Source organism: Batrachochytrium dendrobatidis (genome assembly GCF_000203795.2).
Source record: "Batrachochytrium dendrobatidis JAM81 unplaced genomic scaffold BATDEscaffold_12, whole genome shotgun sequence".
NCBI lineage: Eukaryota > Fungi > Chytridiomycota > Chytridiomycetes > Rhizophydiales > Batrachochytrium > Batrachochytrium dendrobatidis.
This window is the reverse complement of record NW_006281110.1, coordinates 281,703-302,443: the sequence shown is the minus strand read 5'-3', so window position 1 is coordinate 302,443 and position 20,741 is coordinate 281,703. Positions and strand designations below refer to the sequence as shown.

General features: G+C 39.1%; 8 protein-coding genes across 8 annotated transcripts; 3 read left to right on the top strand and 5 right to left on the bottom strand.

Annotated features, from left to right (window-relative positions):
* Positions 1-2,264: 2,264 nt before the first annotated feature.
* On the top strand, positions 2,265-6,787 carry BATDEDRAFT_13539 (uncharacterized protein; the record flags this gene model as incomplete). The annotated part of the gene is made up of 11 exons (XM_006681261.1): positions 2,265-2,472; positions 2,616-2,711; positions 2,799-2,909; positions 3,010-3,156; positions 3,267-3,473; positions 3,587-3,951; positions 4,234-4,708; positions 4,809-5,295; positions 5,668-6,109; positions 6,185-6,568; positions 6,644-6,787. The coding sequence occupies 11 exons, from the start codon at positions 2,265-2,267 to the stop codon at positions 6,785-6,787; spliced, it is 3,066 nt and encodes a 1,021-aa protein (XP_006681324.1).
* Positions 6,788-7,622: 835 nt separating this feature from the next.
* On the top strand, positions 7,623-8,448 carry BATDEDRAFT_35848 (uncharacterized protein; the record flags this gene model as incomplete). Its single annotated transcript, XM_006681388.1, has 1 exon — positions 7,623-8,448. The coding sequence occupies one exon, from the start codon at positions 7,623-7,625 to the stop codon at positions 8,331-8,333; it is 711 nt and encodes a 236-aa protein (XP_006681451.1). The 3' UTR covers positions 8,334-8,448.
* Positions 8,449-9,046: 598 nt separating this feature from the next.
* Positions 9,047-10,306, bottom strand: BATDEDRAFT_91286 (uncharacterized protein; the record flags this gene model as incomplete). Its single annotated transcript, XM_006681431.1, has 1 exon — positions 9,047-10,306. The coding sequence occupies one exon, from the start codon at positions 10,304-10,306 to the stop codon at positions 9,047-9,049; it is 1,260 nt and encodes a 419-aa protein (XP_006681494.1).
* Positions 10,307-10,786: 480 nt separating this feature from the next.
* On the bottom strand, positions 10,787-12,300 carry BATDEDRAFT_33617 (uncharacterized protein). Its single transcript, XM_006681382.1, has 6 exons — positions 12,149-12,300; positions 11,961-12,058; positions 11,804-11,851; positions 11,584-11,712; positions 11,305-11,485; positions 10,787-11,235 (listed from the first exon to the last, which is right to left on the bottom strand). Exons 1-6 carry the CDS (start codon positions 12,258-12,260, stop codon positions 10,877-10,879), a joined length of 927 nt encoding a protein of 308 aa, XP_006681445.1. The 5' UTR covers positions 12,261-12,300; the 3' UTR covers positions 10,787-10,876.
* A 528-nt stretch (positions 12,301-12,828) lies between these two features.
* Positions 12,829-15,092, bottom strand: BATDEDRAFT_17582 (uncharacterized protein). Its single transcript, XM_006681284.1, has 8 exons — positions 15,047-15,092; positions 14,360-14,663; positions 14,183-14,276; positions 13,978-14,079; positions 13,822-13,894; positions 13,691-13,724; positions 13,469-13,583; positions 12,829-13,350 (listed from the first exon to the last, which is right to left on the bottom strand). Exons 1-8 carry the CDS (start codon positions 15,081-15,083, stop codon positions 12,832-12,834), a joined length of 1,278 nt encoding a protein of 425 aa, XP_006681347.1. The 5' UTR covers positions 15,084-15,092; the 3' UTR covers positions 12,829-12,831.
* Positions 15,093-15,270: 178 nt separating this feature from the next.
* On the top strand, positions 15,271-15,879 carry BATDEDRAFT_91214 (ribosomal 60S subunit protein L39; the record flags this gene model as incomplete). Its single annotated transcript, XM_006681474.1, has 3 exons — positions 15,271-15,315; positions 15,660-15,763; positions 15,831-15,879. The coding sequence occupies 3 exons, from the start codon at positions 15,271-15,273 to the stop codon at positions 15,877-15,879; spliced, it is 198 nt and encodes a 65-aa protein (XP_006681537.1).
* Positions 15,880-16,524: 645 nt separating this feature from the next.
* On the bottom strand, positions 16,525-19,056 carry BATDEDRAFT_30577 (histone chaperone NAP1; the record flags this gene model as incomplete). Its single annotated transcript, XM_006681370.1, has 8 exons — positions 16,525-16,560; positions 16,703-17,254; positions 17,332-17,481; positions 17,549-17,641; positions 17,879-17,971; positions 18,039-18,134; positions 18,228-18,319; positions 19,026-19,056. 8 exons carry the CDS (start codon positions 19,054-19,056, stop codon positions 16,525-16,527), a joined length of 1,143 nt encoding a protein of 380 aa, XP_006681433.1.
* A 925-nt stretch (positions 19,057-19,981) lies between these two features.
* On the bottom strand, positions 19,982-20,535 carry BATDEDRAFT_91284 (uncharacterized protein; the record flags this gene model as incomplete). The annotated part of the gene is made up of 3 exons (XM_006681430.1): positions 19,982-20,088; positions 20,159-20,194; positions 20,442-20,535. 3 exons carry the CDS (start codon positions 20,533-20,535, stop codon positions 19,982-19,984), a joined length of 237 nt encoding a protein of 78 aa, XP_006681493.1.
* Positions 20,536-20,741: the final 206 nt, after the last annotated feature.

Genomic DNA, 20,741 nt, shown 5'->3' with positions numbered 1-20,741 from the left:
TATGACTCTTGAGCCATCACCCAGTACTTCAAGACCTGATACTAATATAGACTCAAGCTTTTTGTCATCAACAAGACCTAAATCTCCTAGTAAGCTTTCCAAGCCTTACGTCGATGATGTTCATGATTCCACCTTTGAAACAAGCTGTGAATTGGAGCAACAAAAGACAGAAATGTTGAAACTTCAAACAGCAGTTTCCGAGTATGAAACCACAATTGCATTACAAAAGAAAACAGTTTTAAATCTTCAAGATCTCAATAAGAAATCTGAACAAAGGATACTGATATTGGACAACGACAACAGTGCTGCCGCGAAACATATCGACGAGTTAAATCACGATATCGAGTCACTCACAACCATCATTAGCACCAATAAGACTACCATTCAAAAACTAGAAAGTAGGATTGATACACTGTGTAAAGAGAATTCCGATGTTCAAGAGTATCGGAAATTGTATCGAGACGCGGATGCAAAAATAGTTGAATTAAAATCTCGCATTAAAGAGCTCGAGGTAGCTCAATTGAGGTTCAATAATGACTGTAATGAAGCTTTAAATGTCCAAATTCAAAAGCCTGGTCAACTTCCCCAAGAATCTGAATCCAAAAGACAAATAAGCAAACAATCTCAAGATTATCCTGATCAAACGGCATTTGATTCTGCCCAGCGGTTCAATCAAGCCAAATGTATTAATACAGAAATATTGGTAGAAGCCGCAGGACTTGTTTGCAATTCAAAAGCATATACCATACAGGAGGGATTGAAATGGACTGAAATGGAGCTGGATAAGCAAACAGAATCTACGAGTTTACTTGGGAAAAAACATCACAATGATATGCAGGGTGCTATCAATCAATTGGAGGATACAAGAAATGTGCGCTCAAGTGCAACAGATAAACTTAAAGAAGGCTACTGTAGACTGGAAAAGGAGTTACAACTGCAATCGCTTGAAATGGCTTCACTACAAAAACAATTATCAGGACTAAAACAACAACTTCAAACAAAGGAGGTTTTGATGCCTCAGTTGGATCAAAAAGTAGCGTTTCCCAACAGCAAGCAAACTCAAAATAGTAGCATTGAAATAAATATGCAGTCACAGATGGAGCATGTCACGTTGGAACGAGATCGTTATCAAAAAGAGTCTTTAAAACTTGCACAATGCAATTCAAGACTGACAAGCAAGATAATGGAGTTGGAAATCGAGCTTGAAAATGCCAAAAGCAATGCAATGTCGAAATTAGCATTCACCATGCATGGTAGTCCTGCCACCAAGCTATTTGCAGTACCATCTGTTGAATTCGATCGTAAAGAAAACTGCTCTCCTCTTTGCTTGGATAATCAAAACGAGCCAACATCACTGCAGGTTAGGATGATTGAGCAACAATTGAGAGAGGAACAGTCCAAACGATTAGTAAACGAAAGTGCAGCTCGACATTTGATTAAAGAATACGAAGAGGCACTAGAGCAGTTACGTGATGAACATTCCAAGATTAGCTTAGCTTACGCAGCAAAGAGGTCGGCATGCAGACAGGTTGAGCAAGCATTGGAAAAATCGCATGACCGTGAAATTCAAGAAGCGAAGCGTGCCGTACGGCTGGAGCAAGCAATGAATAAACTGCGCGCTAACCACAAGACTGCCCAACAAAAGTATGTTGCAGAAGAAGAGAAACTCAAGAAACAGTTTCAGAAGCAAGTAGCTAATGTTATTAAAAGCTACGATGCGAGATCCGAAGAGCGCAGTGAGCTAGAAAAATACAGAAGTCGGAACGAAGAAGCGATCCATCGAGCGTATGAAAAGCAGATACAAACATTGTTGGATGAAGTGCAATGTTTACGACAAGAATTAGTGAATATTTCCAAACAAAACCGATAAAAGCTTTATCTTGCCGAGTGTGAATTGTTCTAAACGTCTGTCGTGCCAGATATAAATAAATATAAATTGAATATTTAATCGACAACCTTTTCAAACCTTCAAGTTTAGATTTCATCTGTGCAGCAATCTACAATCTTTTAGTTTATAATACTGGCCATGCTTATTACAGGAATATCATGGCGTGCTGCACTAGTGGTTCATATTGCTAATTCTGCTGTATTTGCATCTGAAGTTCTACATGAGCCAATTCATTCATCAGTATTCAATAATCAGCCATCTCAACATCAGCCAAACAGCTATCTAGGACAGGTATTGTTCTAGCACTAATGTTTTTAAACCAATGTCAAGTACTGACTAGCTTATTGATAACATTGGCTCGACTTTTTCAATGCGAATGCAATGCGAATGCAATGGTCAACAGCAATTGTCCACTTCAGCTCATAATGTGTTCAGTTTGAACAGAAATGCTGCAGACCAATGTCCACCTTGCTTTGACTGTCATTTAGCAATATATCCCTGCATCAACTTTGGAAATTGCTCCGATATTTCCGGTCGTTGTGATTGTCCTATTGGATTCGGCTTGAATAATTGCTCTCAGCCCTGTGAGTACACATTCAATTATCTACCAAGTCATTTTTATATTGTCTGGAAACTAGATATCATGACTAGATCATTGCATGACTAGAGTTGAATGTCGTGCCATTTAATGCCTTGTATTGACAATTATACTTGTACATATCATTAGTATGTGGAGGTCTTGCTACACCAACTCGGCATGCACGTTTACCCGATCAAGCCAAATGCGATTGCCTTCCAGGATGGACGGGTGTTCATTGCAATGGTAAGTTTACTATGTTGGATATACTGATTTAATGTAGTGTGATTGATCAAACATGCTGTCAGTCTAACATTGCATTGTGTTGAATAGTTTGTGAAACCGATCGAGCTTGTGATAGTTTGGTTCCTGGTGGACAAAACGGAACTTGCTACAACAGCATGCATCCTGTGAAAAACAATCATGTTTTGTGTGATGTTACCAGTAAGATTGACCATTTTGGATTTTAGCAATTATAATTAATTTGTCGAAAACTTGCCTGGACCGAGATAGTGTTTAACGTTTGAAATGTAATGATTGGTAGATAAAGCCATTGTAGACACACTTAAAGGCAAAAAACCGCAACTTACTCTAAATTGTGACAAGGAATCGTCTGTTTGTGAATTTCAGTTTTGGGCTGCAGAAGTAGAAAGCTTTTATTGCAAAATGCAAGAGTGTTCCTTTACTCAAGGTTTGTTCAATAGTTTGAACCCGCAAGGTTTTTGACAAACATCGCAATGAATTTTAAAAATTGCACTATTAACTAGCTGATACTGCATTCACTCATATACAAAACCACAGAGCACACTCCCACCTTAAATATAACTACATTCGAGTGTCCGCACATGCAGTGCAGGTGTTTTCCTGAAAGGCTTCTTTGTGAGTCCAACGGCTTGGATTTTACGGAATGGTTTAATGATGCTCAAGAAGGTCCTAATGGTCCAGGCACATTTACTTGTGAAGAAAGTATTACTGATACCAACGTGCATCGAACTTGTAGATTTAGTGGTAAGTGCGATGACTTTTTATAATCAAAACATGCTTGCTATACGTCAACATATGACTACAAGTGAGGAACACGCTTAATTTAACTCGTCTACAATGGCATGTTGATGTTACAGAACCACATATGAATGAGGTCATTTCTCAGTTTTTTGGCGATCCCTATATTAAGCTGGAGTGCCCCAAGGCTGGAGAATGCATGCACTATACTCAGATTCCTGGATACACTCGACCTGAATTTAACTCAAACTTTTCTCCTATGCTGATTGCGCTTATGTCTGTGAGTGGGTTTGGTCTTGTTGTAGTCGTCGTCGGCAGCCTTGTTTGGCTTCAGCGAAAAGCTGATGCCTCTCATGCTGGATATCTCCATATTGTATCTGATGACCCCCAATCTGAAGCTCCATGCGAAGAAATGATGTCTGATCATGTTCCATGTACGATTCAATTTCGTAATCTAAGCTATGCCATTGATACCAATCGATTGGTCCCAGTTTGCACTGCCTTTGATTTGAACGAAGTACAAGGCAGATCAGCACAACCTCTTTTACAACGATATCAACAACTTCAAACAGCACGTACTTCAACTGGCTCTCCTAATTCATCTCCTCATCCACAAGAAACCCGGACTAATCAGCCAGATCTTGTAATCACCGACTGGTCCGATGAAACTGATACCGATCCCTTGCATCTAAGCCCTAGCAACAGTGCTGATTTTTTCTCCAATAGTCTCAATTCATCCATCAACACTGGTAGTCGTCAATGCAAGCAAAAAATGGTTGTATTGGAAGAAGTTCAGGGTGTGGTACGTCCAGGTCAAGTCATGGCTATCATGGGTGGATCTGGTGCAGGAAAAACCACGCTTTTAGATATTCTTGCACGTAAAAACAAGAGTGGCATGGTATCAGGCGAAATTTTGATCAATGGACGATTTATGGATAATGATGACTACAAGTCAATCATTGGATATGTGGATCAAGAAGATACTCTCATGGATACCCTGACCGTATATGAGTCTATTTTATACTCTGCTCTATTACGACTTCCCGAATCCATGACATATGATGCTAAAATCAAACGGGTTGAAGAAACGATGCTTGAGTTGGATATTTTGGCTATTGCAAATCGTCGTATTGGAAGTGCAGGAAAGCGTGGATTATCTGGTGGTGAGAAGCGACGAGTTTCTATTGCATGCGAGCTTGTGACAAGTCCCAGTATTTTGTTTCTAGACGAACCTACGTCAGGTACTTTATAGATTGCTTTAATGATATGTTTAGGATGAGGGTTGCCATTTAAAAGGTGCTAATACTTTGACTTTTGCTTCTATAACATACTTTTGATTAGGTCTTGATACATACAATGCATATAATGTGATTGAATCATTGGTATCTTTGGCGCGAGACTACCAGCGCACAGTGATATTTACGATTCATCAACCGCGCTCCAACATCTATGCTTTGTTTGATCAATTAGTACTTCTTGCCAAAGGTCGAGTTGTATATTCTGGCTCAGCACAAGAAGCTGTGATTGATCATTTTGTACATCTTGGATTTGAGTGCCCGCTTGGATATAACATTGCCGACTACCTTGTCGATCTTACCATGCATGTTGGAGGTAAGAACGAGCAAGAGGACAGTGATACTGCAACAGAAGTAAGCCGACCTCCCGACTCTCCCACTTCACCAGATCATAGTGAGCAGATGTATACCAGTGTTCAAACCAGCCCAGCGCATTCCCATGGACGACACCGATCTACTATTCGAGCATTGCAAGAAACGTTGTTGTTTTCTCGCAAATCGCGGTCGGATGCAGGATCGCCTTGTCTACTTTCGTCAGAACTTGGTAGCGCTTTAGAAGCGACTGGTGCCAGTAAGGATACAGATGGGACAGCTGGGATACTTCGACTCTCTGAGCTACGTTCAGGTACCAGTTCATATCCGTATTCACAAAGTCGCAGTACTCCTGCTGCTACAAATCGAGCATCTGCACTGTCTGCACGTCGTGACCAACATCGCATCACCCATAATCCTGATGCGCCTGTTATTCGTCCTTTGATTGGAGAACAGTTGATTTTGTTGATTCAAGGATACAAAACATCTACTGTGGGTGCATGCATTCAAAGAGATATTATGGAAGCTATAGCACAGGCTTATCCGGATGGAATTCCACATGATTTACATCGCAATGGTACTTTTAACCACAGCGTTTCATTAACAATGTTGCCTGATATAAGCAACTGGACTGCTTTGAGTATTCAGCGATGGTTCAAGAGTGTATTTGTTAATCGAAACCAAAGAAGTAACGTAAGTATGCGTTCAACCCAACAGCGCCAGCGTGCATCCTGGTGGATCCAGTTCAAGATTCTTTCTGGTCGATCATTTAAAAACCTTTATCGCAATCCAGATCTTCTTCGTACCCATTATATCATTAGTGTTGTTATTGCACTTATTTGCGGCTTTTTGTTCTGGAAGATTGACAACACGCTTGCTGGGTTTCAGAATCGTCTCGGTGTCATGTTTTTTATTTGCGCAGTGTTTGGATTTGGATGTTTGTCATCTATGCAGATTTTTGCAGCCGAGAGGTTGATATTTGTTAGAGAAAGAGCAAATCGATATTACTCGCCCATTACCTATTTTATTCCCAAGGTATGTTGAGTGTTTAAAGAATGTATGATTGGGTGGATGCACTGGGTTAAATGTTTTACTACTTGGATGTATTAGATATTATTTGATATGTTACCGCTTCGAGTTCTTCCGCCTTTAATTCTTGGTCTGATATGCTACCACATGATTGGTCTCCGTCCAGACACGTTTCTTCTTCTTCGCTTTCTCCTCGTGCTAGTGCTATTCAATCTTACGGCGGCAGCAGCATGTTTGGCGATCAGTATTATATTCAAGGATGTGGCGGTAGCAAGTTTAATTGCTACTCTTGTGATGCTTTTTGAGATGCTATTTGGTGGACTGCTGCTCAACAAATCATCGATTCCTCCTGCGTTTCAGTGGATGCAACGAATTAGCTTTTTTAACTATGCGTTTGAAGCACTGGTAGTCAATGAAGTAAATGGGCTTTCGCTTTTGGAGGAAAAGTTTGGACTCAAGATTGATGTAAGCAATGCCTTTATCGCCCACACTGTATGGTGTTGATTTAAATGATTTTAATGATTTTGAATGATGCATTAGGTTCCTGGATCAGTTATTTTACAGGCGTTTGGGCTTGATGCACTTGGATACTGGGAAGATGTCAAGCTTTTGGGTATCATGTGTATGGTGTTTATTGGGATTGCATTTATATGGCTACAGCTTTTTGTTCGAGAGCGTCGTTGACGATACTAAATGTATTTTACAGCCATGTCCACGTAAAATGAAACTTTTCTGTATTATCTTGCAGTGGTTGTCTGGAATAGACAATGTTTAAATAGTTGCGTTTGTTGAATATTGTTTTAATAGACGTTTATACAAAATCAAATTATAATTGAGCTGAAACGATCTCTCTTGACCGTCACATTGTACGATTACCAGATTCATTCAACTCGGATATTGGGTTTGGATGTTGTCAATACAACTCAAATCACACAGATACACCTGCATTTTAGTTCAAGAATACATAGAACCGCCCAATGTCTTGTAGGAAAGTTGTAAATTCAACAAGAATGGACTAGAACTATAAACATTCATTCAGTTGTACAACAGACAACTTTGTCAAGGGGGTTAAAAGGCACTGTTTAGTAGGATGGGAACTATATTTCAAGATTGGATGTTTATGTAATTTGATGTTTCTATTCAGTGTATATTGTTCGTGAATATGGCGGTAAAATCGGCACATTTGTTGTGTTGATATTTTGGCAAGAGTTTATTCTCCAAGACTTGAATGCAGTTATAAATTGGAGTCAACTTGATGATTAGGATATTGAATGGGATGATGATCATGGCCATTAAACTGAATCTTGCAAGCAACCGCATTGCTTGCTTTTAAAGATAAGCTGAATTTGAATTTAGAGAAAAGATTGAGTTCATAGCATGTGCCAAGCAATAGTAAGCCACATGCTGTTAGTGACAGCAATAAGCAATGAATTAGCATTATTAGTATGAATGACTGTAATGGTTGCTGTGTCTTGCCAATCCAATAAAACAAGTTGATAATTTTATACACAATTGAATAATGCTCAAGTTTCTATGCCTTGCAGTCCCACTGCTGACCATCATGGTCAATGCTCAACTGGCTCTTCAGCCAGCACCCAACTGTGGTCTTCCTGCAGACCTTAAATGTCTTATTACCAATGCTCAATATACTGTTGTTGGTACAGTGGTATCTAGCACCCTCAACGAAACAGGGAGCTCACCAACCAATTACAATGCAACCATTGCCATTCGATGTGTGTGGGCTAGCTTTACATCGCCTATATCTCCAGGAGCCGGACTTGCAGGACAGCAAGTTCTTGTTGCTAATTGGGGATTCCCAAAGCAAGGATGTCCATCCAATACTGGCAGTCGTGCCAATGTGGGAGACAATCATATCTACTTTATATATGTAGCCGCATCCGCACCCAACGGACAAGGACCTGCTCAAGCTATATACGCTGTGCAAGACATTTGTGTAGGTGGAGCAGCTTACACTCAAGACAATATCAATACGGTTGCTTCAGTCTTGAAGCAGTATCCTTCAAATGCCATTGCAACTGAGAATATAGGTGGTGCTAGCTGCGCATTACCTTCTGTATCGCCCAGTTCCAATGGTGGATCTGCGAATACAGGTGGAAACTCTGCTCCATCGCCTGTAACAGTTCCAAATACTGCCTCGTCGATTGAGGGCAGCATAACATCTATAATCACGGCTGCTGCTCTTGGTTTAATGTCTTGGTTTGGTCTCTGATTGTTGAATGATTTGATTTTATTACTCTAATCAATGGCATACCTTTCTTATTATCCAGTCATGGAGTGATCACTCCAGATTATCTGATAATAAAAACAACAATGAATATTCAAATACTTTGTAGTTGATGAACTGAGGCTTGTGTGTTGGTGGCAGGAGTCCTGCAAGCCTTTTGTTTTAACCAGATTGCTGGTCTGTTTTATTAATTCACTCATACAAGTACTTGGGTTTAATGCATACATAGTATAACCCTGGCTCTTGAACTGTCATTCTTGCTCATGTTGCTGCTTAGACTATCTTTGAATACTTCTTGATGAGTCCATAAGCTGTATATTCTCTGATGACTTCATACACTAATTAGATTCTATTCCTTGCGATTTGACCAGTCTATGTAAAGGAATACAATCTGATACCTTTTCTGCATTCAACAGCACGCGGATTGGAACATTAGTTCCATACTGTCCATTCCAAAGCAATGACTGCAAGATCAATTCAAGTTCCATTTGACATGAATACAGTTATAGAATGAATCAATCATTAATCTGGATTGCAGTTGAATCTACCCATTTTTTTTATTTAAAACAATAGTTGTAGCACCTTATAGACTCATGTAATACAAATAGGGTGCTAATGCAAGGGAATAAATACCCTTATAGACATATTCAAATATGATGATTGAATAAAATAAAAATACCAAAAGTACAATCAGAACATTATACTGACAAGACTTGGATCGAAGACCGAGTACGACGCAAGGTTTGAGATGGATTGGATATTGAGGTATCCGTCTGTAATCGCAATGACTTGTTTGATCTGACTCGAGTAATGGCTTTTCTGCCAACAACAGATACCAGTAAAGGATCGTGATCCAAAAGTGATAAACTTTCCATTACATGTGTTTGGATTCCTGATAAAAGTGATGTAGTCGATCTCCATCCATACCACGACTGAGAAACAGATTCTTCTTTTATCAACTCAAGTTTCCCTGGTTTGGATTGGGTGTGACTCATTTGTTGAATGGAGGGTAAAGAAGATGTGGGTGATGCGGGTGGAGTCACAGAACCTATTTTGGTCGATGGCAGACATGTATCCTCCCATAATTCAGTTGAAATGTCGCTGTATCGACCCGATCGTAGTTTAATAGGATTGTCATGCAAAAAGTCTCGAGGCGAATCAATTCCATGCAAATCCGTCACGTTCGAGAACGGATTATCATAGCATTTCTTGGCTAATGGATGCAAGTTGGATAGATCGTGATTGTAGTTGCCTATCGTGGTAGGGAATGTAATATTCTGTCGAGTGCTTAAAGCAGTACAAGAAGCGCTCTTGCGAACAGATCTTGATCCATTAGCAGTAGATGGTTCAGCTAGAATCGAGTTGAAATCTTGTTTTGCACAAGATATTGGAGATGATGTATTGAATGTGGATCTGTCCAACTGGCATGATGGAGTCGGAACAAATTTTGGCATGACACCATCACTCGATCCATTACCAACTTCGATTGCAGCTTCTTTGACGTGTGCAAATTTAGACTTTAGCCTAACGAGAGTAGCCAGTTTATCCAGTCCCACAGAGCCTTTATTCACAAAACACAAACGGACACTATCAACCGTATCTGGTCGACGAAAATACATGGCAGATTTTGATTTGGCAAGTATTACCAGCATATCAGTCGGAGGTCGCATAGCAAAATTAGCTGTAAAGAGAGATGCCATGTCCTCTTCGCTTTCGTCCATCTTTTGGAAATATATTCGATGAGATTTAGTAATGGTTGGAGAAGTGACTGTATGTACATTACGAGGTTTTGGACGTAGCATCTCTGGTGGTCGCTCGTTGGTCATGATCACCAAAGCCGAGAGTGTATCAGGCAGATCATACTCTGCCAGTATGGATAACGATACAATTGATGGCTTGTGAACTAGCACATCTTCATGTATAATCACCAGTGTTTTGGGTTGAGTATCAAATGTCATACTACCTTGTTGGCTGCAAGTTAAAATAACAGTCGGAATATCCAAATTGAAATACAAATTTAACTTGATGGGATTCGTCAACCTAATTTGGTTAAATGAGAGCTTGATTGGTTAAATGAGAACTTGATTGGTCAAGATTGACAGTGTTGGACTGGTAATGAAAGTCTGAGTTGCTTCAAGGTAATGGATCTGCACAAGTGGTATTTATTTCAAGACAGAGCTTTGATTTCTAACGGCGGAGTTTATAATTGCTATTTAATGTGCTTGTGGAATTCTTTTATTACACTCCCTTTGATTGGCGGACTTTTCAAATTCACATGTTTTTGGACAAGGGAATCTTAATAACTTTGCATGTACAGTTGTATTCATGTAAAATGATGCATGAAATAGTGTTAAAATGCATAAACGACCAGGCTCATGGTGTGTGTTGATTAAAGAATCAAGAATATTCATCAAAATCAATTTCCAATAACAACGAATAGTTAACCATCGTTTATTCCAAGACAATCAGTCCAAGATCAATACAAAAGTGTCATTTTACGTGAATACGGCGGAGTCGCGTGGACTAAGTTATCGCCCAGCATTGGCATTCCAGGGCATCTGTGGTGTTGACTGCATTGTAAACCCAGGTGGTGGATATGATCCTGGAGGCACACCCATTGTAGGTGGGATGAATCCAGGAGCCATATTAGGGTTGAATCCAGGAGGACCGTTGTAACCTGAAGGTGATGGATTGAAACCAGGATATCCAGGAGTAGGGTTAAATCCTGGTGGTGGTCCAGACTTGGTGCCATGTGTTGGATAGCCGAATCCTGCTGCTGGCATATCAGAATATCTTGCTCCAGCAGATGGAACTGAAGGAATGTCTGCAAAGTTTTGGTTCGGAACCAGCGCGGTAGTCTTTCCAGACTGTGCTGCCAGCAACCGCTCTATTAAAATATTAATATTAATATCAACCAGTCTATAGATCCATGACTCACTAGTTTAACTGTTCATACCTGCTGCAGATCCGTGTCGCTCCCCTTTGCCATCTTTTTTGAGAGCATACGAAACAGCAATAGCTCTATTCGCCAAAAACTGTCCATTCATTGCTTCAATCGCAGCATCGGATGCTTCAAATGTGGAAAATGAAACAAATCCATATCCTTTCGACTCTCCTGTTTCTGGGTTTCGCGAGATCTGTAGTCGTATTCATGAATTAATATCCGAGCAAGGCAGTACCAAGTCAAACAGTATTGACTATTTTGCATATTTAAATTAAAAATAATGGGTGATACCTTTGGTGTGGATGCAATCATTCCAAATGCTGAGAATGTGTCGTAGAGTGCCTTTTCGTCTACTGTCATATCCAGATTACTTATAAACAATGTTGCACCAACATCCAATGCCATCTTATCTGACGTTGCCTACAAGAATGGAATACATAACAAGTGTTATCACACATCTTGTTCTATTCAGAGTGCTGAAAATGAATGTTTCCTGTCCATCCATGTATACCTTGTTCACTCGCAAAGGTTTACCATACAGTCGAACCATATTCATGACCTAAAACCAGATCATGATCAATAAAACAAGTCAGTATAAACTTATACTGCATTACAAGACATGATACTCTAAACAGTAAACGGTTTAATCTGTGTATCATAAATATCACCTTTGAAGCATACTCTGCGTCCTGTTCAGTCATAAACTCTACAAATCCGTATCCCTGATGCATCTGAGTAACTCTATCTTTGGGAAGATAAACATTGACTGTGTAGAAATGCAGTGTCTGTATGGTTAGACAGATAAAAAACACATTTGCTCAAGGCACTGAATGCCAATAGGAATATTAGAACATACCGACAGGACCTGCCTGCAAAAACAACTCCCATATTAAAGAGTCTGTTGCTCTGTCTTCAATATTTCCGACATATACAGAAGCTTCCTTATTGCGATCCTCTTGCCTATTCATATTCCCTGTATTACAACTTACTGCTGTATTCACGTAAAATGAAATGCCAGATGAAAGTGCCAAAATATAATAATCGATCAATCTTGTGAAATGATAATTCGCATCAAATTTATTGGAAATGGTTTTGAATTCGTTAAAACCGACTCGTTTCCTGGTGATTGTCATGTAAAGTTGCATTAATGAAATTGTTCTCTTGAACACAAACGTATCTGTAGAGTTGTATTGACAAAACAATCAAACCAACATCTGGATTAAAATAAATTTGGTGATCGTGCAATGTATGACTGTTAAAAGAGGACATTTGAATTCAAAATCATAATTTGATTTCATCATGATGGATGTTGTTTAAAGTAGAAAATATCAATTTTTAATAGAAAAGCACAAGAAATAGTTAACCATTGTTTATTTTGAAGCAAAATAGGCAGCAACTGCAAGATAAATACAGAAAAATGTTCCATTTTACGTGAATACAACATAGATTTCAGTCTGGAAAAAGCAGAATGCAATCCCAACCTCATTTGATATCAATTCAATCAATGACTCATGACATTTATGCAGCTGTAGATATACATCATCCCTTCTCTTGAGAGACTTTATTGAGCTTTTCATCCAATGAAGCATGCAGCTTTTTGGTCCTTTCTCGAAATTTATTCATATCGTCATGCTTGATCTTGATCTTGAGGCATACCTTCAACAGCGCATCCGCATCGTCGAATTCTTTTGGAACTTGCAACAAAAATCCAATCGCATCTGACGAGGTAGGACAGTTTTTGAAAAGATACGATTTTTTGGCAGACAAAATACCCATTCCAACTCGAAAAAGAGCTTTGGGGCCATCACAAAAAAACATATCCCAAACACGCAGTACTGTTCGCCATGGTAGAGCCATGGTGTACAACGTCAAGAACCATTGTGTCATGTATGTCAATGGAGAAACATCGAGCTTTGACATGTACTTTGCTACAGGCTTCAGATATTTCTGCATTGCTAGTTCAAACGCACTCGCATCCAGACGCAATTGGTATAAATTCACAGAGTGATATCCTTGAATATAGTTTTCGAGTATAGCCACTAGCAACCAGAACGCGTCCTAATTATAGATGCCATGTTGAAAACAAGCGACTTTAGCGATGGCCAATATAAACACAATTGTGGCACATTCAAAACAAAACAGTTTTTAAAATCAGGGTTGTAGTCTTCAGACTTACCTCAGGCTCCATGCGCATCAACAATAGCCCAACGATCATGCCCATTCCTTGGCAGTAGCCCAGTTCCGAGTTATATAGAGCATATGCTCTCAGTACTATTCTCAAATTTTGTTGTCTACGACACGATTGGTTTAAAATAATCAGAATGCAAGTTTCAAACTAAAATATAGCATGGACAATTACTTGAAAGCTCAAATGAATCAAGATTGTAAAGCAACTTACCCTTCTTCGTTTTTTTGAGAAAACATCATGTGGTCTGTAAAAATGTAAAATACAAAAGTTTAAATGTTGAATCTACCAAATACTGAGCAATCTGCATATCATTGTCTAAACAATACAAATAGCATGTTTACTTGGATAACACCGATGAATATCCCGCTCAATCGTTTCAAAAATAACAGGAGAGTCTTGACTATTTACAAGTGACTAATGGTAACAATACAACATGATCATGACAGATAGGTTATGCTAGCTGAACTGGCAGATTAAACCGGATAAATAAAACTCACCTCAAACAATCCAGGCTTCCGCAACTTTTCGACACCTGCCATTGCCGACCAGGCATTTCCTCGTATAGAATCGGGTATACCCATTCGACAAATCTTTTTAATCTAGCAGTCAATCAAGTCATCAGCTTGCTGTGCTCTTGTATTGCCAAGATGTGAATGAATACAGCAGTTGCCACATCAGCACCAAATATAATTCGAAACTTACTCTACTGTGTTTTTTTCTAGAGGAAACATCCCAGTTTTCTAGCAAATGAAGCCACTCTACTTCCAAATCCATATATTGCTTCTTTTCATGCGCGCTAATCAAATAAAACTGTATCAGCACAGGAATAAATACGCATCACAAATAAGCTAGATATGGCCAAGTTGCACAACACCATACTTTAAAATATAACTAGAGTTGGCATCATCCGTATCCAGAAAAAATCCATATTGATCCAGCAGTCTTTTTGGAACTGTAGGCACAGGAGGTAGACTCATACGAGCGGGTTGATCCGTCACTTGGTATCCTACGGATGATCCGGAAGCCTCACTTACTGGGGATCCATCTACAATTTCGCTTACTGATTGGTCCAAATGACTTGACAATTGATCTACACTAACGTTTTTATGTTCATGGTATTCGGTATCTAATGCGTGGCTACTATTCTGATCCAGTTGAAAGAGTGATGCAGATCCATTTGAGCCTGTAGTAAAGTATAAATTGGTATATTTACATTCAAGGCTCAACAGATTAGAGTAGGCAGATGAGTTATTTAAAGCAAGATTGAGGTACTTGGGTTAGGCCAAGTGTCGACTACAAAATGATGGTCAAGAGAAAGCATAAAAAAGCATGTATGGCCATAATACGAAACAGAGTTGAAGTATTTAAATTCATTGACAGTGAGCATCAGGCCATGTGTTATGGCTATAATATGTTGATACACCATTTGTGGTGAGGTTCTATTGACCATCACCAAGGTAAGCTTTACAGAATGACCATATCGAATTCAATGCTGTTTGATAAATGAAACCCTGCCAAACAATGTATTTCTATCAATAAAAAGCACTGAGTAGAGTAAAGGATTACCGTTTGTATGTGGAGGAGTGGGCATGGAGCTTTGCATGGTTTTGAGTTTATAACCAAAAGTCAAGTCTGAATCTTGTTGGAAATTTCAAGCAAATTCAGAGGCAGCACTTTATACACACTCCTCAGGAAAACCAGACAAGTTTGGTCACGTGTGTTTGGGATGGCAAACGCAATACCAGACCACAAGACTCTCAACTTGACTGCACAGTGAACGACTCGTCAAAATGGTTCGTGGTGACTATGATTCCATCCATCCATGCATGCATCCTGTTTGAGAATGCATCAAGCCAGAAATATACATTGTGGTGGTTGTTACTGTTGATTCGACTTGTCTGGATATCAACAAACAGGATTTCGAGTTCGAGCTGATTGTCAAGTAGTTCGAGTTTACACTTGCTATTTGGATAACAATCTTCCGAGTCTGATCATTTTGGAATTGACTACAGTATCTGCAATAACTGCATGTTTAGTTTTAAATGTGTGCTAGAACTGCTGGTTGATTGCAGTTGGATTGATACTCCCAATATGGCTATTTCTTTTTGCTGATTGACACTGGTCTGCTTGATATACTTGTTTTGCATGAATGCTGACTTGCTGCATTGATCATGTATAGCCTTCTAACAAGTCTTTCCGCACCAAGCGTATTCTTGGCAAGAAGCTGAAGCAGAACAGACCCCTTCCTAACTGGATCCGTTTCCGCACTGACAACACCATCCGGTATGATCTTGTGGACTGAAATGTAGATCTTGCGTGTAGTAAATATTGTATTGACTTTTTGTTCTAGGTACAACTCCAAGCGTCGTAACTGGCGCCGCACCAAGCTCAACATCTAAGGAGGATATACATCTCTTTCATCGTGTTGATTTCTACTGGTGATGATCTGTCTAGAACGTTTACCTTTTCTTTCAGATTAAAGTTGTTTTTCAAATCTATACCAATTGTCTATTTTCAAATTATGGTGTGGACCAGATCTGACTTGCAGCCACATTCATGTAAAATGGGACATTGTCTTGAAATAATGGTTAAATGTTACGCTTTTTTACAAATTGACTTTGATGAACATAATATCTGTCATGACGCAATCAAGCTATAGTTTTAAACTGGTTATGCTTATTTGACAGCCATACATTGTACAACCAAGCTCGTTGTATCCTAAAAACTTGGATACGTTCTAATCCAAGAAAACACACGTTTTGGAAATGACGATTGTTTCCATACTGATTGTCAAAAGACCAGTGAATTGAGAGATTATCATTTCATGAGATTGGCTGTTTGTTATAGTCATTTTTTGATATTCCATTCCACATGAATACAACTGCAAATACAAAAAACTATTATGAAACCAACAAGACATCTGCAATTCATTCTTGTCTGTATGGGTGCTAAATGAAAAGCAATATTAGGACAAATGGCCTAGACCTACTGGTAGAATATAAGCATATTTTTATGGAGACCTCGTATTTGACATCTTGAAACTGTTACTGCTGTTTGCATTCAGGCGCCTTGTCATCGCCCTATATATGGATCATTTGAGCAAATCAACAATTAGCTCTTTGAATTTAAATGACCATGCAAGATTAGACGAAAAGAGTAGATTTGTTAAATACCAAACATCCATACTAGTCTAGAATCAACACATACAAAACCAATACTTACAGAAGCAGCATTACTTTTTGAACCGATTGTTTTTTTAGAAGGCCCAACATGATCATCATCCTCCTCATCTTCATCATCCTCGTCATCCTCACCATCAAACTCATCATCATAATCATCTTCATCGTGATCCTCATACTCGAGTGCCTTGCCAGTAAACCAGTCTACAGCCTTGGGAATCAATTTATCTTTGATCATTTCACCAATCTCATAGTCTATCTGGATACGCTCATCATACTCGTCAAACTTTTCTTCATCATCCTCGTCTTCCTCAGTAGGTGGAGCTGGGGGAGAGAAGAAGGAGAAAAAGGTTTCTTTGGGAACAGCTTTCTTGACAGTGCGGGTTTTGTTGGTAGCCTTGTGACGCTGTTTCTTAACTTCGATGGTGACAGAAAGATCCTTGCCGGCCTTCCAGTCGATTTCACAGCCCTCGGCGCGATCAAACATGACCTCATCCACGCTGGGATCTTCAGACTCCATCATATAATATGCTTTGGTAAGAACCGAGTTGGTAAAGTAGTCATTGTTGTCAAAAACAAATGATAGTTGGAATCCCTGAAAAAACAAACGATTTAGCAAATTGCTTTAAATCAGCAATAGTTTGTTGCAGCAATTTGAAACTCATCACTTACAGGACTAGAAAGATAGCTGAGCTTGATATCAACAAGTTTGGCAAGAGCGGGCTCATCATCTTCAGTAATCAACTCAGAGATGTATCGCATATTCTTGAGAGCAGTGAGCCAAAACTCGGGAATACCCTTGACTGGATTTTCCTTGGAAACCTATATATGCAACATACAACGATCAGAGCCCATCCAGCACAACTAAAGACATGCATGCAAAGCTTACAGGAAGACGCTCCTCTTCCTCCTCCTCTTCGTCTGGTTTGCGCTCGACTTCAGAATCAGTGGGCTCAACAGCACCGGTAATAATATCGGTACGCTAAGCATTCAAATAGATTTAAAAATTGTATTATTAAACATGAACCAACTCGCATTCAATTGCAAGAATGACACGACAAAAAGCATTGGTTGAATAAAAAATGAATTCATATTTGAAATCATCAGAATGGTATATACAAGCCATAGATACCGGCAATCGGTTCAAGCTAAATATCCAATACATCAAGATAGGAAACCAGTATATACGAAATAAATAAGTAGATTATATAAAACCAACCTTTTTGTAAAGAGGAATAGCCAGCTTTAAATACTTCTTTTCGAGCTCCTCGACCTCCTTTCTAAATTGAACATTGAAAACATTTCCTTCGTCCTAGATGGAAATCAGCACATGCTTCCAAATCAATTCATGCAATCTTTGATAAACATAAAAATATTACCTGAAGATTCTTGAGAGCGTCAAGACGACGATGAACTTCACCTGGAAGAGACTGTATATATTCAGAAGGAGCACCAACAAGAGTGTCCAAGCGTCCCTAATTGGAATCAGTCAGTACCATACAGCCAACGATTCAATAAAAAAAAGTAATTCAATGAATTGAATGCATAAATAAAAATCAGAAACAAACCTGAAGGGCAGCAAGCATGGAAGGGTTTTTGAATGCACTAGCGGCAGCACCAGGAGTAACAATCTCTTCGGCAGTATCCATGCAGTTGATTACTAAAGTTTGTGCAGGTGTAAAACCATTCAAGTTTTGATGAAAATAAATAAAAACCACACGTGACGTATCTATTTTGAACCGGTTTCAGCGAGTTTTACCAAAGCAAATGACAAGAATTGTTGGCAGGAATCTGCGTGTTGCGTCCAGCGTGCAATGTCATTACCAGCCATGCAGAATGCATTCTTCTTTGCTCAAGCAAAACAAAGATCGTCTGCTAAACCATCTTCATGCTGCATCTCTGCCTTGGATTGCTCGGATGCAGACGACTCTCTCCCATTACCAAACCAGTCTTACTACACAAAGTCATCTCTTGGCTGCACTTTTAAACAGATTCACTGGCTATGATAAAGTAGAGTTGCGCAAAAGCCGTGTCGATGAAAAGGACAAGGCATTGATTCGCTTCAAGGCTGATGCCGGTCAGGCCAAGTTACAGTACGAAGAAACTATCGATGAGCGACGACGTACTCAAAAAGAACTCAATTCATTACTACAGCGCAAAGATAGTTGGTTGGATATGGACATTACTCGATTCACTGAGCTTTACCGCAAAGATCTGTCTTTGGAACAATCTGAAACTGCCGCACAAGGATCTTATAAACTTGCTACCGAGCAATTTGAAAAGGCTCAAGTCGAGTATCTGAGTGAGATCCGTGAACGTTACGTCGAAGAACAACTATACTCTGACAAGATTCGTCAAGCAAGCACATGGTGGACATGGGGATTGATTTCTACACATTTTGTCATCTTTATTGCCATACAGTTTTATGTTGAACCAAAGAAAAAAGAGGCTTTAAAGAGGGATATGACGGCAATTATTCTAGAAACTTCAAAGCACGATCGGTTGGGATTAACACTCGAGCTTAAAGATATCATGATTTCGCAGCAAAAACATATTGAGCAACTGCATCACGACTTGGATTTTTCAGCACTGACCAGTCCGTCTACTGTGGATGATACTGTTAAAACGCCTAAACCAATCGCTACAAATGTTTCCAACACTTTACTCTCTACTGCGAGTTTTTGGCAAGGAACGTGTGCTGGTGCAGTTGTTTCCTTTCTTGGTTTCGCACTTTTCTTTGGAGGGCGATGATTTCATTACTAGATCAAATCTGATGTGACCAATGACAGCCATGGAAATAGCCTCAATTGTTTTTTAGCTGTCAAACTTTGCCGTTGGGTTGTGGTTACCACTGGTGTAATTTGTATTCAAAACTCACTGTTTATTTCTAGCTAGATTTGAAATCAAAATACCACTAGTAATCAGCTCACCAACAATGAACACTAGTCCAATCGAGTTTAATATCACATCAAAAAATAGACTATGTTGAGTACCAGTTAAATATTCAAAATTTAATCGTCAATTAGTAAAACTAAACATCAACTAATGTAGTATCTGGCAAATAGAGTACAAGTTTTATGAATACTTACACATAACTCTGCCATAACATATAGAATAAATGTGCAATACATGCGACAATAGTCAGACATATGAATATTATCACAGGCGGCATGTCTTCAGTCTTGTTTCCTTTGTAACCTAAACACGCGATCAAGCATTAGACTCGAGTATCAGTTTGGGATAAACACTGGAGCACCAAGACAAGACCCATTCATACAGAATTTTAAATCGAATACATGATTCAAAATACACTCGATGATAATTAAAAAAACTTGCCTAAAAATATTCGGGATGCTTCAATTCCTGCCCATGGAAACAATGCAAACACCTCTAATGGAAATGCAGATGTCGCATATTGAAACACATATCCTACATATTAAATACACGAGTAAACCAAATGCTGATAGGGTCATATTTAAATCTCAGCTATAGGGTTTACCTTTGTAGATAAGCAGTCCAAGCGTAACTATCCACACTAAAGGATAGTAATAAATATTAAGAAACAGAAATATTTGAAGTGGTAGCGATGAAGACTGAATGTGCATGTTTGGTTAGTCATATAGACGCATATTTAAAAAGTGACAGACATATCTCTGGGGTTACTTACAATATGAGAACCTTGAATTAAAGCATAATTTAACACATTAATTAGCGTTTCATGATACTTGCAAGAAACTTATGCTGACAAATCAACTAGTCGAGTTTGAGTTACAGATGCTTACTTGTGGATGTTGAAGTTGGCAGTGTCTGAATAGCCGTTGGATATGCTGGAAACTGTTTTGTCTGTCCTACTGTTGTAATTTGTTTTTTTGACATTGTAAATATATTCAGATAAACTACAATATGTGAATGGAACAAATAGTTTGGCTTGAATGAATCGCGTTGCACTCTGGATATCGACCAATATTCAAAATGAAAGACATGACTGGCAAGCACATGGAATCTATCAGCAATGCATTGGTTGCAAAACCATTTATGTAATGAGCTGATTATTCAGCATGCATGTCAAGTCTAGTTTATTT